Source organism: Oncorhynchus tshawytscha, linkage group LG03 (assembly GCF_018296145.1).
Source record: "Oncorhynchus tshawytscha isolate Ot180627B linkage group LG03, Otsh_v2.0, whole genome shotgun sequence".
Classification (NCBI taxonomy): Eukaryota; Metazoa; Chordata; class Actinopteri; order Salmoniformes; family Salmonidae; genus Oncorhynchus; species Oncorhynchus tshawytscha.
The window spans coordinates 79815353-79840142 of NC_056431.1; the positions used below are offsets into that span (position 1 = coordinate 79815353).

Below are 24790 nucleotides of genomic sequence, written 5' to 3' on the forward strand. Positions count from 1 at the left end.
TTGAAGTTCATTAGAGCTGGACTATTATTTCCCTGCCAGAAGTGTTTGGAGGGACATTTTAGTAGGTTGCTTGCAAGTTGTATATTATGTGAACTGTATTGAGGTGGGGTGTACTAATGACATGTGGCCGTGAAGACTGTGGACATTTTTAAGGCCTTTGTTGTGTCGATGAACACCCCCCACATTCATACCCTCTGCACTCATCCACTAGAAAATAATACAGATTATTATCCTATGTTGGTGACTGGGTTCGTTCTTGTATGAAGTTGCTGTTGAATTGCTCTGCCATTATTAGTATTAGTATTATTGTATGAGGTATTCTTGTTTGGGTTACCCCTGTGTTGTGATGTGGGTTTTATATGGTGTGTATTCTCTTTTCTCTCCACTGGCTATCTGGTAAACAGGCTACACTCTAGGCAGTCTCTTCTGCTGATGTGTGTGTGTCTGGTAGTGGTACTCTCTCTATTCTACTCTTTTCCTTTCGGCATGGTTAATACCTGCCTGGCGCCCGAACAAAATCTTTCTTTACCCTCTCTAATAAATACCGCTACAACGTCAGGCTAGGGAGAGCACCGCCACGTCAGGCTAGGGAGAGCTTCTTCCTTCTAGAAGGACAACCATCTCTGTAGCACTCCACCACTCAGGCCTGTATGGTAGAGTAGCCAGACTGAAGCCACTCCACAGTAAAAGGCACATGACAGCCTGCTTGGAGTTTGTCAAAAGGCACCTAAAGACTCTCAGACCATGAGAAACAAGATTCTCTGGTCTGATGAAACCAAGATTGAACTCTTTGGCCTGAATGCCAAACGTCACGTCTGGAGGAAACCAGGCACCATCCCTACGGTGAAGCATGGTGGTGGCAGCATCATGCTGTGGGGATGTTTTTCAGAGGCAGGGACTGAGGCAGGATCGAGGGAAAGATTCATAGGACGTTGGTTGAGAGAGTGTGTGTTGTACTCCAGTGTGCCTGATCTGTAGGCTACCTCAGGCAGAGGTTGAGAGGATTGATTTATGGCCTGGTGTCTTTGAGACTGTTCAGGAGACAGAAAACCCTCTAGTCTAGTGTGTCCTGCTGCAGTGTGGAGGAGCCTCTACTGGTCGGTCTCTAAAAGCACCTTATTCCCTATATAGTGCACTCCCTATGGGCCCTGGTCTAAAGTAGTGCACTACATTTTTTATTTTTTATTTTATTTCACCTGTATTTAACCAGGTAGGCTAGTTGAGAACACCTTTATTTAACCAGGTAGGCTAGTTGAGAACACCTTTATTTAACCAGGTAGGCTAGTTGAGAACACCTTTATTTAACCAGGTAGGCTAGTTGAGAACACCTTTATTTAACCAGGTAGGCTAGTTGAGAACACCTTTATTTAACCAGGTAGGCTAGTTGAGAACAAGTTCTCATTTGCAACTGCGACCTGGCCAAGATCAAGCATAGCAGTGTGAACAGACAACACAGAGTTACACATGGAGTAAACAATTAACAAGTCAATAACACAGTAGAAAAAAAAGGGGGAGTCTATATACAATGTGTGCATGAGGAGGTAGGCGAATAATTACAATTTTGCATATGGTGCCATAGGGCCCTGGTCTAAAGTAGTGCACTATATAGGGAATAGGGTGCCACTTGGGATGCTCTCACTGACTCTAGTGCATGATAAAGCTAGTGAATACTGTACACTGCTCACTACATTCCCTGCTTTATTACACCGTTTCCAGTCCGCCGGCTACTCTGCTAGGACATGTCTGGAGAGTCATCTCTCTCTCTCCGTTATCGGAACCACGTCTGACTCATTGGTTTAAGTGTATTACGGCCTGTCAATATTAAACTCCTTTCCTTTACGTCTCACAGCTAGACTTCCTCTGTTTCAGTTCTGTTTACGTCTCACAACTAGACTTCCTCTGTTTCAGTTCTGTTTACGTCTCACAACTAGACTTCCTCTGTTTCAGTGCTGTTTACGTCTCACAACTAGACTTCCTCTGTTTCAGTGCTGTTTACGTCTCACAACTAAACTTCCTCTGTTTCAGTGCTGTTTACGTCTCACAACTAAACTTCCTCTGTTTCAGTGCTGTTTACGTAGACTTGTTTCAGTGCTGTTTCAGTTCTCTGTTTTTAGTGCGTTTACGCTCACAACTAGACTCACAACTAGACTTCCTCTGTTTCAGTGCTGTTTACGTCTCACAACTAGACTTCCTCTGTTTCAGTGCTGTTTACGTCTCACAACTAGACTTCCTCTGTTTCAGTGCTGTTTACGTCTCACAACTAGACTTCCTCTGTTTCAGTGCTGTTTACGTCTCACAACTAGACTTCCTCTGTTTCAGTGCTGTTTACGTCTCACAACTAGACTTCCTCTGTTTCAGTGCTGTTTACGTCTCACAACTAGACTTCCTCTGTTTCAGTGCTGTTTACGTCTCACACCTAGACTTCCTCTGTTTCAGTGCTGTTTACGTCTCACAACTAAACTTCCTCTGTTTCAGTGCTGTTTACGTCTCACAACTAAACTTCCTCTGTTTCAGTGCTGTTTACGTCTCACAGCTAAACTTCCTCTGTTTCGGTGCTGTTTACGTCTCACAACTCTGTTTCGGTGCTGTTTACTTCACTCTTCCTCTGTGTTGCTGTTTACAGTGCTGTGCTGTTTACGTCTTAAACTTCCTCTGTTTCGGTGCTGTTTACGTCTCACAACTAAACTTCCTCTGTTTCAGTGCTGTTTACGTCTCACAGCTAGACTTCCTCTGTTTCGGTGCTGTTTACGTCTCACAACTAAACTTCCTCGGTGTCGGTGCTGTTTACGTCTCACAACTAAACTTCCTCGGTGTCGGTATTGTTTGTGCCTCTCAGATGTATATGATACACAGAGCCTTCAGAAAGTATTCAGACCCCTTCACTTTCCCCACGTTGTTATGCTACAGACATACTTTGTGTCACTGGTTTACACACAATGCACAATAATATAATAACAATAATTATGTCAAACTGGAAATGTGTTTTTAGACACATTCATTAGAAATGGAAAGCTGACATGTCTTGACTCAAAGTTTTCAACCCCTTTGGCTATGGGCTAAATAGGTTCAGGAGGAAAAATGTGCTGTTGCATGGACTCTCTGTACAATAATAGTGTTTAACATGATTTTTGAATGACTACCTCATCTCTTTACACCACACATACAATTATCTTTAAGGTCCCTCAGTCGAGCAGTGAATTTCAAACACAAATGAAACCACAAAGACCAGGGAGGTTTTCCAATGCCTCGCAAAGAAAGGCACCTATAAGCAGACATTCAATATCCCTTTGAGCATGGTGAAGTTATTAATTACACTTTGGATGGTGTATCAATACACCCAGTCACTACAAAGATACAGACGTCATTACTAACTCAGTTGCCGGAGAGGAAGGAAACCATTTATGGATTTCACAACGAGGCCAATGGTGACTGTAAAACAGTTACAGAGTTTAATGGCTGTGATAGGTGAAAACTGAGGATGGATCAACAACATTGTAGTTACTCCACGATACAAACTTAATTGACAGAGTGAAAAGGAAGCCAGTACAGAAACATCTATTCTAAAACATGCATCCTGTTTGTAACAAGGCACTAAAGTAAAACTGGAATTAAAATGTGGCTAAGAATTTAACTTTGTCCTGATACAAAGTGTTACGTTTGGGGAAAATCCACAACACATCACTGAGGACCGCTCTTCATATTTTCAATCATGGTGGTGGCTGCATCATGTTATGAGTATGCTTGTCATCGGCAAGGGCTAGGGATTCAAAGAAACGGAAGAGAGCTAAGCACAGGCAAAATCCTTGAGGAAAACCTGGTTGTCTGCTTCTCAACAGACACTGGGAGATGAATTCACCTTTTTAGCAGGACAATAACACTGGAGTTGCTTACCAAGACGACTTTGAATGTTCCTGAGTGGCCGAGTTACAGTTTTGACGTAAATCGTCTTGAAAATCTCTGACAAGACTTGAAAATGTCTGTCTAGCAATGATCAGCAACTAACCTGACAGAGCTTGAAGAATTGTTAAAAGAATCATGTGCAAATATTGTACAATCCAGATGTGATGAATTTGAAGATACTGAGAAAGACTCTCAGCTGTAATCCCGGCTAAAGGTCATGCTAAAGGTCATTCTAACATGCATTGACTTAGTCGTGTGAATACTTATGTAAATTAGATATTTCTGTATTTCAGTTTCAAATACATTTTCAATTAAGAAAACAAACATGTTTTCACTTTGTTTTAATGGGGTTTTTATGGGGTATTGTGTGTGTTTATGGGGTATTGTGTGTGTTTATGGGGTATTGTGTGTGTTTATGGGGTATTGTGTGTGTTTATGGGGTATTGTGTGTTTTTATGGGGTATTGTGTGTGTTTATGGGGTATTGTGTGTTTTCACTGTGTTTTTATGGGGTATTGTGTGTGTTTTATGGGGTATTGTGTGTTTTTATGGGGTATTGTGTGTTTTTATCATTGTGTTTTTTATGGGGTATTGTGTGTTTTTACTGTTTTATTGGGTTTTTATATGGGGTATTGTGTGTTTTTATGGGGTATTGTGTGTTTTTATGGGGTATTGTGTGTTTTATGTTTTTATGTGTGTTTTTATGGGGTATTGTGTGTTTATGGGGTATTGTGTGTGTTTATGGGGTATTGTGTGTTTTATGGGGTATTGTGTGTGTTTATGGGGTATTGTGTGTGTTTATGGGGTATTGTGTGTGTTTATGGGGTATTGTGTGTTTTTATGGGGTATTGTGTGTGTTTATGGGGTATTGTGTGTTTTTATGGGGTATTGTGTGTTTTCACTGTTTTTATGGGGTTTTTATGGGGTATTGTGTGTTTTTATGAGGTATTGTGTGTTTTCACTGTGTTTTTATGTTTTTTTATGGGGTATTGTGTTTTTTTATGGGGTATTGTGTGTTTTTATGGGGTATTGTGTGTGTTTATGGGGTATTGTGTGTTTATGGGGTATTGTGTGTTTTTATGGGGTATTGTGTTTTCACTGTTTTTATGGGGTTTTTATGGGGTATTGTGTGTTTTTATGGGGTATTGTGTTTTCACTGTGTTTTAATGGGTTTTTTATGGGGTATTGTGTGTTTTCACTGTGTTTTTATGTTTTTTTTATGGGGTATTGTGTGTTTTTATGGGGTATTGTGTGTTTTTATGGGGTATTGTGTGTGTTTTTATGGGGTATTGTGTGTTTTTATGGGGTATTGTGTGTTTTCACTGTGTTTTGTTTTTTTATGGGGTATTGTGTGTGTTTTATTGTGTGTTTATGGGGTATTGTGTGTTTATGGGGTATTGTGTGTTTATGGGGTATTGTGTGTTTTTATGGGGTATTGTGTGTTTTTTTTTATGGGGTATTGTGTGTTTTTATGGGGTATTGTGTGTTTTTATGGGGTATTGTGTGTTTTATGGGGTATTGTGTGTTTTTATGGGGTATTGTGTGTTTTTATGGGGTTTTGGGGGGGTATTGTGTGTTTTTATGGGGTATTGTGTTTTTCACTGTTTTTTTATGGGGTTTTTTTATGGGGTATTGTGTGTTTTTATGGGGTATTGTGTGTTTTTTATGTTTGTTTTTTATGGGGTTTTGTGTTTTTATGGGGTATTGTGTGTTTATGGGGTATTGTGTGTTTTTATGGGGTATTGTGTGTTTTCACTGTGTTTTTTTATGGGGTTTTTTTTTTATGGGGTATTGTGTGTTTTTATGGGGTATTGTGTGTTTTTATGGGGTATTGTGTGTTTTCACTTTTTTATGGGGTTTTTATGGGGTATTGTGTGTTTTTATGGGGTTTTTATGGGGTATTGTGTGTTTTATGGGGTATTGTGTGTTTATGGGGTATTGTGTGTTTTTATGGGGTATTGTGTGTTTTTTATGGGGTGTTTTTATGGGTTTTTTTTATGGGGTATTGTGTGTTTTTATGTTGTGTTTTTATGGGGTATTGTGTGTTTTTATGGGGTGGTGTTTTATGGGGTATTGTGTGTTTTTATGGGGTATTGTGTGTGTTTATGGGGTATTGTGTGTGTTTATGGGGTATTGTGTTTTTTATGGGGTATTGTGTGTTTTGGGTACTGTTTTTATGGGGTTTTTTTTGGGGGTATTGTGTGTGTTTTATGGGGTATTGTGTGTTTTCATGTGTTTTTATGTTTTTTTTATGGGGTATTGTGTGTTTATGGGGTATTGTGTGTTTTTATGGGGTATTGTGTGTTTATGGGGTATTGTGTGTTTTATGGGGTATTGTGTGTTTTTATGGGGTATTGTGTGTTTTTATGGGGTATTGTGTGTTTTTATGGGGTATTGTGTGTTTTCACTGTTTTTATGGGGTTTTTATGGGGTATTGTGTGTTTTTATGGGGTATTGTGTGTTCACTGTGTTTTAATGGGGTTTTTTTTTTTATGGGGTATTGTGTGTTTTTATGGGGTATTGTGTGTTTTTTATGGGGTATTGTGTGTTTTCACTGGGGTTTTATGGGTTTTTATGGGGTATTGTGTGTTTTTATGGGGTATTGTGTGTTTTTAATGGGTTTTTATGGGGTATTGTGTGTTTTTATGGGGGTATTGTGTGTTTTTATGGGGTATTGTGTGTTTTTATTTTTATTGTGGTTTTCACTGTGTTTTTATGGGGTATTGTGTGTTTTTTTTATGGGGTATTGTGTGTTTTTATGGGGTATTGTGTGTTTTATGGGGTATTGTGTGTTTTTTTATGGGGTATTGTGTGTTTTCACTGTGTTTTTATGGGTTTTTGTTTTTATGGGGTATTGTGTGTTTTTATGGGGTATTGTGTGTTTTCACTGTTTTAATGGGTTTTTATGGGGTATTGTGTGTTTTTATGGGGTATTGTGTGTTTTTATGGGGTATTGTGTGTTTTCACTGTTTTTAATGGGGTTTTTATGGGGTATTGTGTGTTTTTATGGGGTATTGTGTGTTTTTATGGGGTATTGTGTGTTTATGGGGTATTGTGTGTTTTTATGGGGTATTGTGTGTTTTCACTGTGTTTTATGGGTTTTTTATGGGGTATTGTGTGTTTTTATGGGGTATTGTGTGTTTTCACTGGGTTTTTATGGGGTATTGTGTGTTTTCACTGTTTTTATGGGGTTTTATGGGGTATTGTGTGTTTGTATGGGGTATTGTGTGTTTTCACTGTGTTTTTATGGGGTATTGTGTGTTTGTATGGGGTATTGTGTGTGTAGATGGGTGAGGGGGGGGGAAAACAGTTTATCCATTTTTAATTCCGGATGTAACTAAATGTAGAATAAGTCAAGGAGTTTGAATACTTTCTGAGGGCCGGACCTGTATTTGTAGGGGTTCAAGCAGCGAATCTGGTATTTCTTGGTGTTTATTATTATTATTATTATTAGGGGTTCAGCAGCGAAGCCTCAAGGACCTGTAAGGTCCGACATTTTATAATTTTGTTAAAAATACACAAAAAACGGTACTCCTCTGACACAGAGTGACCGGTCTGTGAAACTTGATATGTGGTATCTATGGACCTTGGTGTCTCAATGCAATATTCTCCAGATTAGTATATCAATGAAGTGGACATGGCCTGTCACTAAATGCATGTAAATCAGAAAAGGCTACACACAGGTAGATCAGGAGAGGAGAAACCACACAGGTAGATCAGGAGAGGAGAAACCACGCAGGTCGATCAGGAGAGGAGAAACCACACAGGTCGATCAGGAGAGGAGAAACCACACAGGTCGATCAGGAGAGGAGAAACCACACAGGTCGATCAGGAGAGGAGAAACCACACAGGTCGATCAGGAGAGGAGAAACCACACAGATGCTCCTCATTCCTCACAGAGAGGGGGAGACTGTTAGCAGTAATAAGGGGAGATGCTCCTCAATCCTCACAGAGAGGGGAAGATGCTCCTCATTCCTCACAGAGAGGGGAGAGTGTAAGCAGTAATAAGGGGAGATGCTCCTCATTCCTCACAGAGAGTGTAAGCAGTAATAAGGGGAGATGCTCCTCATTCCTCACAGAGAGAGGGAGATGCTCCTCATTCCTCACAGAGAGGGGGAGGTGCTCCTCATTCCTCACAGAGAGGGGAGATGCTCCTCATTCCTCACAGAGAGAGGGAGATGCTCCTCATTCCTCACAGAGAGGGGGAGACTAAGCAGTAATAAGGGGAGATGCTCCTCATTCCTCACAGAGAGGGGGAGATGCTCCTCATTCCTCACAGAGAGGGGAGATGCTCCTCATTCCTCACAGAGAGGGGAGATGCTCCTCATTCCTCACAGAGAGGGGAGACTAAGCAGTAATAAGGGGAGATGCTCCTCATTCCTCACAGAGAGGGGGAGGTGCTCCTCATTCCTCACAGAGAGGGGGAGATGCTCCTCATTCCTCACAGAGAGGGGGAGATGCTCCTCATTCCTCACAGAGAGGGGGAGACTAAGCAGTAATAAGGGGAGATGCTCCTCATTCCTCACAGAGATGGGGAGACTAAGCAGTAATAAGGGGAGATGCTCCTCATTCCTCACAGAGAGGGGGAGATGCTCCTCATTCCTCACAGAGAGGGGAGACTGTAAGCAGTGCCGGTAAGGTTGGTAGACTAATAAAGCAAGCAATAACTAAATGTACTGAATAAGACTCACATTCCTTTCAGTATGTTACCCAGATGTTGTCAGGGATTTTGTCAGGAGGATACAGACGGCTCAAGACGAACGCTTAGATATGCAGAAATATAAACATTTTAATTTTAATTTTTTTTTGGACATAATTAAGCATAATGATTATGGCTCTAGATTGCATGAAAAAGCTTTCAGGTGTTTGAAAAATGCAATATTCTCCCACTTCCAGGCAGGGAGACTATCCACCATCCATAACCAGTTAGGTGGATCCATCCTCATGTACTGACCAGGGGAATGACCCATCCTCATGTACTGACCAGGGGTTCGTCAGTTAGGTGGACTTGGAATGACCCATATGCTGTGATGACCAGGGGTTCGTCAGTTAGGTGGACTTGGGATGACCCATATGCTGTGATGACCAGGGGTTCGTCAGTTAGGTGGACTTGGAATGACCCATATGCTGTGATGACCAGGGGTTCGTCAGTCAGGTGGACTTGGGATGACCCATATGCTGTGATGACCAGGTGTTCGTCAGTTAGGTGGGCTTGGGATGACCCATATGCTGTGATGACCAGGGGTTCGTCAGTTAGGTGGACTTGGGATGACCCATATGCTGTGATGACCAGGGGTTCGTCAGTTAGGTGGACTTGGGATGACCCATATGCTGTGATGACCAGGGGTTCGTCAGTCAGGTGGACTTGGGATGACCCATATGCTGTGATGACCAGGGTTCGTCAGTTAAGATGGACTTGGGATGACCCATATGCTGTGATGACCAGGTGTTCGTCAGTTAGGTGGGCTTGGGATGACCCATATGCTGTGATGACCAGGGGTTCAGGATCAGTTAAGATGTGGACTTGGAATGACCCATATGCTGTGATGACCAGGGGTTCGTCAGTTAGGTGGACTTGGGATGACCCATATGCTGTGATGACCAGGGTTTCGTCAGTTAGGTGGACTTGGGATGACCCATATGCTGTGATGACCAGGGGTTCGTCAGTCAGGTTGACTTGCTCCAGGGATGTTAACATGGAGATGCTGGGTTCCCATTGAAGATGAATGAGAGGGACTGACAAGCTCGTCAACCGGTAGTGAACTTTACCCCGTGTGTTTCAGATGGAGCAGCTGTCAGATGAAGACCTGGACCACACAGATGGAGGAGAGGAGGACAGTGATAAAGAAGATCAGGATCTAGACAAGATGTTTGGAGCCTGGCTGGGAGAGTTGGATAAACTCACACAGGTAACTAACCCTAACTGGTAACTAACCCTAACAGGTAACTAACCCTAACTGGTAACTAACCCTAACTCACACAGGTAACTACCCCTAACAGGTAACTAACCCTAACAGGTAACTAACCCTAACCCTCACAGGTAACTAACCCTCACAGGTAACTAACCCTAACAGGTAACTAACCCTAACTCACACAGGTAACTAACCCTAATTGGTAACTAACCCTAATTCACACGGGTAACTAACCCTAACAGATAACTAACCCTAACTCACACAGGTAACTAACCCTAACTCACACAGGTAACTAACCCCAACTCACACAGGTAACTAACCCCAACTCACACAGGTAACTAACCCTAACAGGTAACTAACCCTAACCCTCACAGGTAACTAACCCTCACAGGTAACTAACCCTAACAGGTAACTAACCCTAACAGGTAACTAACCCTAACTGACACAGGTAACTAACCCTCACAGGTAACTAACCCTAACAGGTAACTAACCCTAACTCACACAGGTAACTAACCCTAACCCACACAGGTAACTAACCCTAACTCACACAGGTAACTAACCCCAACTCACACAGGTAACTAACCCTAACTCACACAGGTAACTAACCCTAACTCACACAGGTAACTAACCCTAACAGGTAACTAATCCTAACTGACACAGGTAACTAACCCTCACAGGTAACTAACCCTAACAGGTAACTAACCCTAACTCACACAGGTAACTAACCCTAACTGGTAACTAACCCTAACTCACAAAGCTAACTAACCCTAACTCACACAGGTAACTAACCCCAACTCACACAGGTAACTAACCCCAACTCACACAGGTAACTAACCCCAACTCACACAGGTAACTAACCCCAACTCACACAGGTAACTAACCCCAACTCACACAGGTAACTAACCCCAACTCACACAGGTAACTAACCCCAACTCACACAGGTAACTAACCCCAACTCACACAGGTAACTAACCCCAACTCACACAGGTAACTAACCCCAACTCACACAGGTAACTAACCCCAACTCACACAGGTAACTAACCCCAACTCACACAGGTAACTAACCCTAACTCACACAGGTAACTAACCCTAACTGGTAACTAACCCCAACTCACACATGTAACTAACCCTAACTCACACAGGTAACTAACCCTAACTCACACAGATAACTAACCCTAACTGGTAACTAACCCCAACTCACACATGTAACTAACCCTAACTCACACAGGTAACTAACCATAACTCACACAGGTAACTAACCCTAACTGGTAACTAACCCTAACTCATTCAGGTAACTTACCCTAACTGGTAACTAACCCTAACTCACACAGATAACTAACCCTAACTCACACAGGTAACTAACCCTAACAGATAACTAACCCCAACTCACACAGGTAACTAACTCACACAGGTAACTAACCCTCACAGGTAACTAACCCTAACTCACACAGGTAACTAACCCTAACTCACACAGGTAACTAACCCTAACTCACACAGGTAACTTAAGCCTAACTCACACAGGTAACTAACCCTCTCACAGGTAACTAACCCTCTCACACAGGTAACTAACCCTAACTCACACAGGTAACTAACCCCTCACAGATAACTAACCCTAACTCCCCACAGATAACTAACCCTAACTAACCCCCACTCACACATAACTAACCCTAACCCCCTCAGATAACTAACCCTAACCCCACAGATAACTAACCCTAACTGGTAACTAACCCCAACTCACATAACTAACCCTAACCCCCTCAGATAACTAACCCTAACTCCCACAGATAACTAACCCTAACCTAACCCCAACAGATAACTAACCCTAACTCCCACAGATAACTAACCCTAACCCCTACAGATAACTAACCCTAACCCCTACAGATAACTAACCCTAACTGGTAACAGATAACTAACCATTCAGGTAACCCCCACAGATAACTAACCCTAACTCCCACAGATAACTAACCCTAACTCCTATCAGGTAACTAACCCCCTAACAGATAACTAACCCTAACCCCCACAGATAACTAACTCAACCCCCACAGATAACTAACCCTAACCCCCACAGATAACTAACCCTAACCCCACAGATAACTAACCCTAACCCCACAGATAACTAACCCTAACCCCACAGATAACTAACCCTAACCCCTCACAGATAACTAACCCTAACCCTGTCAGGTAACTAACCCCCCTCAGATAACTAACGCTAACCCCTACAGATAACTAACCCCTCAGATAACCCCCTACAGATAACTAACCCTAACCCCCACAGATAACTAACCCTAACCCCTACAGATAACTAACCCTAACCCCCACAGATAACTAACCCTAACCCCCACAGATAACTAACCCTAACCCCCACAGATAACTAACCCTAACCCTATCAGGTAACTAACTAATACATTATGTGTACATTTAGTGATGTTATATGGATTGTTTTGTTACCATGTATTTTCAGCATTATAACTACCTTAGTGGGTTGTATTTTCATATGCTTGTGGTGTATACTGTGCCTATGTCCTCTCCTCTGTACAGAGTCTGGATGATGGGAGACCAGAGACAGTCCAGAAGGCCCCTCAGAAAGCCCCTCTCAGACAGGAGACCAACATGGCTAACTTCTGCAACCGCTTCTCCATGTACAACATCAACGGTATAAATAAAATGTACATAATATAGCTGCAATCAGCCATGGCGTGGTTCAAGCTATGGCCCCACAGCGCCACAATCAGGACAAATTGGACTCCTCGCCTTAGAGCAGGGCAGGGCTGGGACTCCTCGCCCTTAAACCTCCATGTATATCTCACTAGGTCAGGATATTAAACCTCCATGTATATCTCACTAGGTCAGGTTATTAAACCTCCATGTATATCTCACTAGGTCAGGTTATTAAACCTCCATGTATATCTCACTAGGTCAGGATATTAAACCTCCTCCATGTATATCTCACTAGGTCAGGATATTAAACCTCCATGTATATCTCACTAGGTCAGGATATTAAACCTCCATGTATATCTCACTAGGTCAGGATATTAAACCTCCTCCATGTATATCTCACTAGGTCAGGGTATTAAACCTCCATGTATATCTCACTAGGTCAGGATATTAAACCTCCATGTATATCTCACTAGGTCAGGGTATTTAACCTCCTCCATGTATATCTCACTAGGTCAGGATATTAAACCTCCTCCATGTATATCTCACTAGGTCAGGATATTAAACCTCATCCATGTATATCTCACTAGGTCAGGGTATTTAAGTCTCCATATATCCACTAATTCCAATATATCCATGACATTCATGATTTCCTTTAAGAGCATGAGGGTGATCGTTTGTAGTGTGATTTTCAACCTCTCCCTGACCCAGTCTGTAATTCCTAAGTTTCAAGCAGACCACCATTCCTATGCCCAAGAGCGCCAAGGTAACCTGTCTAAACAACTATCGCCCCGTAGCACTCACATCTGTAGCTTTGAAATGTTTTCAAAGGCTGGTCATGGCTCACAGAACTTGATACATGGCATTTATGGACCAAGGTCTCACAACGCAATATTTCCCATGAAATATTGAAAAGCAGGCCCAAACCATGATGCTGCCACCACCATGTTTGACAGTGGGGATGGTGTGTTCAGGGTGATGAGCTGTGTTGCTTTTACGCCAAACATAACATTTTGCATTGTTGCCAAAAAGTTCAATTTTGGTTTCATCTGACCAGAGCACCTTCTTCCACATGTTTGGTGTGTCTCCCAGGTGGCTTGTGGCAAACTTTAAACGACACTTTTTATGGATCTCTTTAAGAAATGGCTTTCTTCTTGCCACTCTTCCATAAAGGCCAGATTTGTGCAATATACGACTGATTGTTGTCCTATGGACAGAGTCTCCCACCTCAGCTGTAGATCTTTGCAGTTCATCCAGAGTGATCATGGGCCTCTTGGCTGCATCTCTGATCAGTCTTCTCCTTGTAAGAGCTGAAAGTTTAGAGGGACGGCCAGGTCTTGGTAGATTTGCAGTGGTCTGATACTCCTTCCATTTCAATATTATCGCTTGCACAGTGCTCCTTGGGATGTTTAAAGCTTGGGAAATCTTTTTGTATCCAAATCCGGCTTTAAACTTCTTCACAACCGTATCTCGGACCTGCCTGGTGTGTTCCTTGTTCTTCATGATGCTCTCTGCGCTTTTAACAGACCTCTGAGACTATCACAGTGCAGGTGCATTTATACTGAGACTTGATTACACACAGGAGGATTGTATTTATCATTAGTCATTTAGGTCAACATTGGATCATTCAGAGATCCTCACTGAACTTCTGGAGAGAGTTTGCTGAACTGAAAGTAAAGGGGCTGAATGTTGCACGCCCAATTTTTCAGTTTTTGATTTGTTAAAAAGTTTGAAATATCCAATAAATGTCGTTCCACTTCATGATTGTGTCCCACTTGTTGTTGATTCTTCACAAAAATACAGTTTTATATCTTTATGTTTGAAGCCTGAAATGTGGCAAAAGGTCGCAAAGTTCAAGGGGGCCGAATACTTTCGCAAGGCACTGTATCTCTCTATATCTATCTGTATCTGTACCTATCTCTCTGTATATATATCTATCTGTATCTCTATCTCTCTATATCAAATTTATTTATATAGTACTTCGTACATCAGCTGATATCTCAAAGTGCTGTACAGAAACCCAGCCTAAAACCCCAAACAGCAAGCAATGCAGGTGTAGAAGCACGGTGGCTAGGAAAAACTCCCTAGAAAGGCCAAAACCTAGGAAGAAACCTAGAGAGGAACCAGGCTATGTGGGGTGGCCAGTCCTCTTCTGGCTGTGCCGGGTGGAGATTATAACAGAACATGGCCAAGATGTTCAAATGTTCATAAATGACCAGCATGGTCGTATAATAATAAGGCAGAACAGTTGAAACTGGAGCAGCAGCACGGTCAGGTGGACTGGGGACAGCAAGGAGTCATCATGTCAGGTAGTCCTGGGGCATTGTCCTAGGGCTCAGGTCCTCCGAGAGAGAGAGAGAGAAAGAGAGAATTAGAGAACGCACACTTAGATTCACACAGGACACCGAATAGGACAGGAGAGGTACTCCAGATATAACAAACTGACCCTAGCCCCCCGACACATTAACTACTGCAGCATAAATACTGGAGGCTGAGACAGGAGGGGTCAGGAGACACTGTGGCCCCATCCGAGGACAACCCCAGACAGGGCCAAACAGGCCCTATATCTTTCTATCTCTCGATATCTATATATCTCTATATCTATAAATATATGTATCTATCTATATCTATCTATATCTATCTATGTCTATATATCTATATCTATATATATCTATATATCTACCTATATCTATCTATATCTATATCTATCTGTATCTATCTATATCTATATATATCTATATATCTACCTATATCTATATATCTATCTATATCTATATGTCTATCTATCTATATCTGTATCTATCTATATCTATCTGTATCTATATCTATCTGTATCTATCTATATCTATATATCTCTCTATATCTATATATCTATATCTATATATCTATATATCTATCTATGTCTATATATCTCTATCTATATATATATATCTATATATCTATCTATGTCTATATATCTATCTATCTATCTATATCTATATATCTCTCTATATCTATATCTATCTATATCTATATATCTATATCTATCTATATCTATATATCTATCTATGTCTATATATATCTCTATCTATATATATATCTATATATCTCTCTATATCTATATATCTATCTATGTCTATATATATCTGTCTATCTATATATCTATATATATCTCTATCTATATATATATCTATATATCTCTCTATATCTATCTATGTCTATATATCTATCTATGTCTATATATATCTATGTATATCTGTCTATCTATATATCTATCTATGTCTATATATATCTCTATCTATATATATATCTATATATCTCTCTATATCTATCTATATCTATATATCTATCTATGTCTATATATATCTCTCTATCTATATATATATATCTATATATATCTGTCTATATCTATATATCTACCTATATCTGTCTATCTATCTATATCTATATGTCTATCTGTATCTATCTATCTATATCTGTATCTATCTATCTATGTCTATATATATCTATATATCTATCTATATCTATATATCTCTATATATCTATATCTGTATCTATATATATCTATCTATATCTGTATCTCTCTATATCTATATATCTATCTATATCTATATATCTCTCTATATCTATATATCTATCTATATATATCTATATCTAACCCTCCAGGCAAGCTTCAATGCCATACAACTCTCCTTCCGTGGCCTCCAATTGCTCTTAAATACAAGTAAAACTAAATGCATGCTCTTCAACCGATCGCTACCTGCACCTACCCGCCTGTCCAACATCACTACTCTGGACGGCTCTGACTTAGAATACGTGGACAACTACAAATACTTAGGTGTCTGGTTAGACTGTAAACTCTCCTTCCAGACCCATATCAAACATCTCCAATCCAAAGTTAAATCTAGAATTGGCTTCCTATTTCGCAACAAAGCATCCTTCACTCATGCTGCCAAACATACCCTTGTAAAACTGACCATCCTACCAATCCTCGACTTTGGCGATGTCATTTACAAAATAGCCTCCAATACCCTACTCAACAAATTGGATGCAGTCTATCACAGTGCAATCCGTTTTTATCACCAAAGCCCCATATACTACCCACCATTGCGACCTGTACGCTCTCGTTGGCTGGCCCTCGCTTCATACTCGTCGCCAAACCCACTGGCTCCATGTCATCTACAAGACCCTGCTAGGTAAAGTCCCCCCTTATCACAGCTCGCTGGTCACCATAGCATCTCCCACCTGTAGCACACGCTCCAGCAGGTATATCTCTCTAGTCACCCTCAAAACCAATTCTTTCTTTGGCCGCCTCTCCTTCCAGTTCTCTGCTGCCAATGACTGGAACAAACTACAAAAATCTCTGAAACTGGAAACACTTATCTCCCTCACTAGCTTTAAGCACCAACTGTCAGAGCAGCTCACAGATTACTGCACCTGTACGTAGCCCACCTATAATTTAGCCCAAACAACTACCTCTTTCCCAACTGTATTTAATTAATTTATTTATTTTGCTCCTTTGCACCCCATTATTTTTATTTCTACTTTGCACATTCTTCCATTGCAAATCTACCATTCCAGTGTTTTACTTGCTATATTGTATTTACTTTGCCACCATGGCCTTTTTTTGCCTTTACCTCCCTTATCTCACCTCATTTGCTCACATTGTATATAGACTTGTTTATTCTGTATGTTTGTTTTACTCCATGTGTAACTCTGTGTCGTTGTATGTGTCGAACTGCTTTGCTTTATCTTGGCCAGGTCGCAATATTAAATGAGAACTTGTTCTCAACTTGCCTACCTGGTTAAATAAAGGTGAAATAAATAAATAAATAAATATCTATATATCTATCTATATCTATACCTATATCTATATATCTCTATATCTATCTATATCTCTATATCTCTCTGTATCTATATATCTCTCTATATCTAAGGCACTGCATCTCAGTGCTTGAGGTGTCACTTCAGTCCCTGGTTCGAATCCAGGCTGTATCACATCCAGCCGTGATTGGGAGTCCCATAGGGTGGCGCACAATTGGCCCAGCATCGTCCGGGTTTGGCCGGGGTAGGGTTTGGCCGGGGTAGGGTTTGGCCGGGGTAGGGTTTGGCCGGGGTAGGGTTTGGCCGGGGTAGGGTTTGGCCGGGGTTTGGCCGGTGTAGGGTTTGGCCGGGGTAGGGTTTGGCCGGGGTAGGGTTTGGCCGGGGTAGGGTTTGGCCGGGGTAGGGTTTGGCCGGGGTAGGCCGTCATTGTAAATAAGAATTTGTTCTTAACTGACTTGACTACTTCAATAAAGGTGAATAAATGTAAAAAGATCGGGGTGATGGAATTTGGCACACATGCTCAGGGATGTCAGTCTAGCTGACCTGTAGAGTATGTTTGTTTGCTAGCACGGTGGCGCTGTTGGACAGGAAAAACAATTATCGCAAGCCCATTGGCTTATAGCAGCCATATTGTTTTGCACTAGAATCTTGGGAAAATATTTATTTTGAAGATGTGCATCCCAAGATTCTTCTGGAGAAAAAAGGCATATAAAATAGTCAACATTATTGAAAATGGTCCAAAATACATCAAGAGCATATTGTTCTGTTTGATTTTGAGTTCTGATATTTGGCAAGTGTGGTAAAGAGTACAGAAGTAGCTCATTCTAAGGAAATGTGTACAATTTGTCCTGGTGATGGTGCTATGGTTCCAAAGCTTGAACCCCGACATGGCTGCTTGCAGCTATATTTTTAGTTTTTGTTGTTAATGCTGTTGTTTATGTTGTTGTTTATGTTGTTTATGTTCTTCTTCCAGAGGCTTTGAACAAGGGTGGAGAAGGTGTAGACCTGGATTCCCTGATGGCAGACCTGTGTTCCATAGAGCAGGAGCTCAGCACCATCGGCAAGCCCAATAGTGGCAAGAACAGGCTGGGTGTGCCAGGTGATGCCAAGCTGCGCCAGAAACCCCCCGCGGGCCGTGGCACCAAGGGGCATGGTGGAGCGGGGGGCAGTGGAGGAGGCACCTCCAGCAGTGGGGGCAGTGCCTCTAGTAGGTAAGGTTACTGAACTGTGGATATATTTATGTTGAAGACGTCTTTGATGTCACTGTTGTGTTGTGGTATTTATGTTTTTTATTTATTGATTATTTTTCAATTCAGCAAATTTATTGATTGATCTCCGATCAGACTTAGCTTTTTTTATTGTCCTGTACAGTGTATGTATTTATTTTGCTGCTGTGTTTGACATTAGATCAAGTAAAGTACCTCTCTATGTATCTACCAGTACCCGGGCCTCGCCAGCCTCCACGGTGGCAGCTCGCCGTCCCTTGGCCTCCAACCTGGATGACATCACGGCCCAGCTGGAGCAGGCGTCTCTCAGTATGGACGAGGCTGGCAGACAGAGCTCCCACTCCCTGGCTAGTGGCTCCACCTCTTCCTCCTCCACCATGCGGAGGCCCGCCTCCCATCACCACACCCACCGCAGGACAGGCTCCGTGGGGACGGTCAGCGAACACGCGGTCCGCTCCATCTCCCAGTCCTCGTGGTCGTCGGTGAACTCTGCGTCGGCCAGCAGCATGGATTCCCTGGATAGTTATCTCCGGCCCTCGGAGCAGGACGGGGCAATGCCCACACCACAGGGGTCCAATCAGGGCCCCCCGGGCAGTACAGAGGTAGGCTACCTCTCGATACACACACCCACACCACAGGGGTCCAATCAGGGCCCCCCGGGCAGTACAGAGGTAGGCTACCTCTCGATACACACACCCACACCACAGGGGTCCAATCAGGGCCCCCCGGGCAGTACAGAGGTAGGCTACCTCTCGATACACACACACACACGAATACATGCACTGTTCAACCTTCACTACATTCCTCTACAGCGATTCAGACTGTACCAACTGATTGGCTGGCAGAACCGGATTGAAGGACCATTAAATAAATTAAACTAGTTTATCTTTTAACATTAGAACCGACTGCTCCTGAGTTTAATTTATTACATTGCCATTTTTTAAGTCATGCCCCCTCTGTTCTTCACCTTTCCTAAATACATCTATATACCACTCTAGCCGTGTTAGCATCTTATTATCAAATTGTATTTGTCGCATGTTTTGATTATAACAGCTGTAGACCTCACAGTGAAATGCTTTACTTACAAGCCCTCAACGATTTAAGAAGTTAAGGAGAAAAATGTGTTAAGTACAAAATGGATAAGTAGAGAGAGAGAGATGAATGGATGGTTTGTTAGTGTAGGTGGAGAGAGAGAGAGAGGGTTTGTTAGTGTAGGTGGAGAGAGAGGGAGGGTTTGTTTGTTAGTGTAGGTGGAGAGAGAGAGAGAGAGAGGTTGGATGGTTTGTTAGTGTAGGTGGAGAGAGAGAGAGAGAGAGGGAGGGTTTGTTAGTGTAGGTGGAGAGAGGGAGGGGATTTTGTTAGTGTAGGTGGAGAGAGAGAGAGAGAGAGGGAGGGTTTGTTAGTGTAGGTGGAGAGAGAGAGAGAGAGGGGAGGGTTTGTTAGTGTAGGTGGAGAGAGAGAGAGAGAGGTGGAGGATGGTTGGATGGTTTGTTAGTGTAGGTGGAGAGAGAGAGAGAGATGGTTTGTTAGGGATGGTTGGATGGTTTGTTAGTGTAGGTGGAGAGAGAGAGCGAGGGATGGTTTGTTAGTGTAGGTGGAGAGAGAGAGAGAGGGAGGGTTTGTTAGTGTAGGTGGAGAGAGAGAGCGAGAGGGATGGTTTGTTAGTGTAGGTGGAGAGTGAGGTGTTAGAGAGAGAGAGGGATGGTTTGTTAGTGTAGGTGGAGAGAGAGAGCGAGAGGGATGGTTTGTTAGTAGAGAGAGAGAGAGAGTGTTAGTAGAGAGAGAGAGAGTGTTAGTAGAGAGACAGCACCAGATGTGCAGATTAAACAGAGGGAGGTCACAGACAGATTTGATTTGAAGCTGACAGACAGACAGGCAGACAGACAGACAGACAGACAGACAGACAGACAGACAGACAGACAGACAGACAGACAGACAGACAGACAGACAGACTTGCTGAGGGAGAGAGGATGGAGGGAGGCAGAGTAGGGAGAGAGAATGCTTCCCAATTGGAACCGTATTACCAATATAGTCCACTACATTTGACTAGGGCCTGTTAGAGCTCTGGTCACGTGTAGTGGACTATATAAGGAATAGGGTGCTATTTGGCACCCTAAGAGCGAGAGAGAGCTCTGCAGTAACCCTGGTGTAAAGCTGCTTTAGTTCTCCTAACGTTCAGGGATCAACGGTTAGTTTAACTGTTCCTGTATTAGTGATGATGGGGTGGTTTATAATGTATTGGCACCAGGGATGACTGTAATCGTTAGTAATCTGACCATTTAATACTTCATCTTTAATGACACGTAAGTCATTGTATTAAATAATAAATCAACATGATTTGGTAGAGTTCCAGATGACAGCCTAGGGTCCTGGTCAACAGTAGTGCACTATATAGGGAATAGGGTGCCATAGGGCTCTGGTCTAAAGTAATGCACTATATAGGGAATAGGGTGTCATAGGGTCCTGGTCTAAAGTAGTCCACCATATAGGGAATAGGGTGCCATTTCAGATGCAGACCAGGTATTGCAGAAGTCATTGAAGTGTATCCTGAGGAGGCTATTGACCCACTCATGTGTCAATCTAAGTAACTAAGAAATTCACAAACAAATCTGTCAGTTTAAGATAGAGATATCAGTCTCACTCGCCCACATCAGCCTTCTGCATCTGTGGTGGACGGTGGCTGAGATACAGCAGTGTTTGTCAGACCAAGACACGTCCCAAAACTCTTCTCAGAAAAACGTCTGTAGCGTCTGAACGGTTAGCCTAATATCCAATGACCACTATGGGAAGATGAGACTCTAACAAACACGATGGTGTTGTCTGTTTTACACTACGACCCCCACAAGTGTCATGGGACTCGTCTCTGTAACAATATTAAACCTTCATCTGATGGTAACCCATATAAATGACTGGTAGTATATAGATATATATAGATATATATATTTAGATATAGATATAAAACCTTCATCTGATGGTAACCCATATAAATGACTGGTAGTATATAGATATATATATTTAGATATAGATATATATATATAGATATTAAACCTTCATCTGATGGTAACCCATATAAATGACTGGTAGTATATAGATATATATAGATATATATATTTAGATATAGATATATATAGATATTAAACCTTCATCTGATGGTAACCCATATAAATGACTGGTAGTATATAGATATATTTAGATATAGATATATATAGATATTAAACCTTCATCTGATGGTAACCCATATAAATGACTGGTAGTATATAGATATATATAGATATATATATTTAGATATAGATATAAAACCTTCATCTGATGGTAACCCATATAAATGACTGGTAGTATATAGATACAGTGCCTTGCGAAAGTATTCGGCCCCCTTGAACTTTGCGACCTTTTGCCACATTTCAGGCTTCAAACATAAATATATAAAACTGTGTTTTTTTGTGAAGAATCAGCAACAAGTGGGACACAATCATGAAGTGGAACGACATTTATTGGATATTTCAAACTTTTTTAACAAATCAAAAACTTAAAAATTGGGCGTGCAAAATTATTCAGCCCCCTTAAGTTATTACTTTGTAGCGCCACCTTTTGCTGCGATTACAGCTGTAAGTCGCTTGGGGTATGTCTCTATCAGTTTTGCACATCGAGAGACTGAAATTTTTCCCATTCCTCCTTGCAAAACAGCTCGAGCTCAGTGAGGTTGGATGGAGAGCATCATCTGACCAGAGCACCTTCTTCCACATGTTTGGTGTGTCTCCCAGGTGGCTTGTGGCAAACTTTAAATGACACTTTTTATGGATCTCTTTAAGAAATGGCTTTCTTCTTGCCACTCTTCCATAAAGGCCAGATTTGTGCAATATACGACTGATTGTTGTCCTATGGACAGAGTCTCCCACCTCAGCTGTAGATCTCTGCAGTTCATCCAGAGTGATCATGGGCCTCTTGGCTGCATCTCTGATCAGTCTTCTCCTTGTAAGAGCTGAAAGTTTAGAGGGACGGCCAGGTCTTGGTAGATTTGCAGTGGTCTGATACTCCTTCCATTTCAATATTATCGCTTGCACAGTGCTCCTTGGGATGTTTAAAGCTTGGGAAATCTTTTTGTATCCAAATCCGGCTTTAAACTTCTTCACAACAGTATCTCGGACCTGCCTGGTGTGTTCCTTGTTCTTCATGATGCTCTCTGCGCTTTTAACGGACCTCTGAGACTATCACAGTGCAGGTGCATTTATACGGAGACTTGATTACACACAGGTGGATTGTATTTATCATCATTAGTCATTTAGGTCAACATTGGATCATTCAGAGATCCTCACTGAACTTCTGGAGAGAGTTTGCTGCACTGAAAGTAAAGGGGCTGAATAATTTTGCACGCCCAATTTTTCAGTTTTTGATTTGTTAAAAAAGTTTGAAATATCCAATAAATGTCGTTCCACTTCATGATTGTGTCCCACTTGTTGTTGATTCTTCACAAAAAAATACAGTTTTATATCTTTATGTTTGAAGCCTGAAATGTGGCAAAAGGTCGCAAAGTTCAAGGGGGCCGAATACTTTCGCAAGGCACTGTATCTATAGATATTAAACCTTCATCTGATGGTAACCCATATAAATGACTGGTAGTATATAGATATATATAGATATATATATTTAGATACAGATATATATAGATATTAAACCTTCATCTGATGGTAACCCATATAAATGACTGGTAGTATATAGATATATATAGATATATATATTTAGATATAGATATATATATAGATATTAAACCTTCATCTGATGGTAACCCATATAAATGACTGGTAGTATATAGATATATATAGATATATATATTTAGATATAGATATATATAGATATTAAACCTTCATCTGATGGTAACCCATATAAATGACTGGTAGTATATAGATATATATAGATATATATATTTAGATATAGATATATATAGATATTAAACCTTCATCTGATGGTAACTCATATAAATGACTGGTAGTATGAAGGTAGTTTTGTGCCAACAAAAATAAGGGGTTAAATATGTGTCCAAAAATACTAAAATAATCATGTTCTTTATTATGTCTCCTAGACACTTTAAAACCTTATTCCTAATTGTTTTACTGTCTTTAATTGCCATTTGTGAAAGTGTTATTTAATGTGTTTCTTTGGGCTAGTAAGTCGTAAATGCCCATTTCAATATGTTATCTAATATTTGTTTTGTACACCTAAAGGGGTCTCTAAATCAAATGGGTAAATGATTCCTCCCCCAACGGCTTAGACTTTTAGAGGTTAAAGACTGCAGGAGAGTCTATCATGTAGTTCAACACAGAGGACCTCGTTGGAGAGGGAAGTTATTTCTCTAGGAAAACAAACTGCTGCAGCACAACTTCTCCTAACTTGAAATGACAGTGTCGTGTTCTGTTGTGGTTATGAGGAAGTGAAGGGGTTTTAGGTCAAGATGTACTTCCCTCTGAGTCTCTTGTCTACCAGTGTGTGTGACATTGTTGAGTGAATATGACCAGCTAGTGAGTGAATGTGACCAGCTAGTGAGGGACTGGGACCAGCTAGTGAGGGACTGGGACCAGCTAGTGAGGGACTGGGACCAGCTAGTGAATCAATGTGACCAGCTAGTGAGTGAATGTGACCAGCTAGTGAGGGACTGGGATCAGCTAGTGAGGGACTGGGATCAGCTAGTGAGTGAATGTGACCAGCTAGTGAGTGAATGTGACCAGCTAGTGAGGAATGTGACCAGCTAGTGAGGGACTGGGACCAGCTAGTGAGGGACTGGGACCAGCTAGTGAGGAACTGGGATCAGCTAGTGAGTGAATGTGACCAGCTAGGGATGAGTGAATGTGACCAGCTAGTGAGGGACTGGGATCAGCTAGTGAGGGACTGGGACCAGCTAGTGAGGGACTGGGACCAGCCAGTCTGGGACCAGCTAGTGAGGGACTGGGACCAGCTAGTGAGGGACTGGGACCAGCTAGTGAGGGACTGGGACCAGCTAGTGAGGGACTGGGACCAGCTAGTGAGGGACTGGGACCAGCTAGTGAGGGACTGGGACCAGCTAGTGAGGGACTGGGACCAGCTAGTGAGGGACTGGGACCAGCTAGTGAGGGACTGGGACCAGCTAGTGAGGGACTGGGACCAGCTAGTGAGGGACTGGGACCAGCTAGTGAGGGACTGGGGCCAGCTAGTGAGGGACTGGGGCCAGCTAGTGAGTGAATGTGACCAGCTAGTGAGTGAATGTGACCAGCTAGTGAGGGACTGGGACCAACTAGTGATTGAATGTGACCAGCTAGTGAGGGAC

At 41.9% G+C, this 24790-nt stretch overlaps 1 protein-coding gene across 1 annotated transcript in view; it reads left to right on the forward strand.

Moving 5' to 3' along the window:
• The window catches only part of LOC112246890 (ras-associated and pleckstrin homology domains-containing protein 1), a 123192-nt gene that overhangs the window by 44166 nt on the left and 54236 nt on the right, over nt 1–24790 (forward strand). Inside the window, 4 exon segments of the mRNA XM_042320056.1 lie at nt 9683–9808; nt 12350–12464; nt 18243–18480; nt 18710–19097. Coding sequence (XP_042175990.1) covers nt 9683–9808; nt 12350–12464; nt 18243–18480; nt 18710–19097 — 867 coding nt within the window.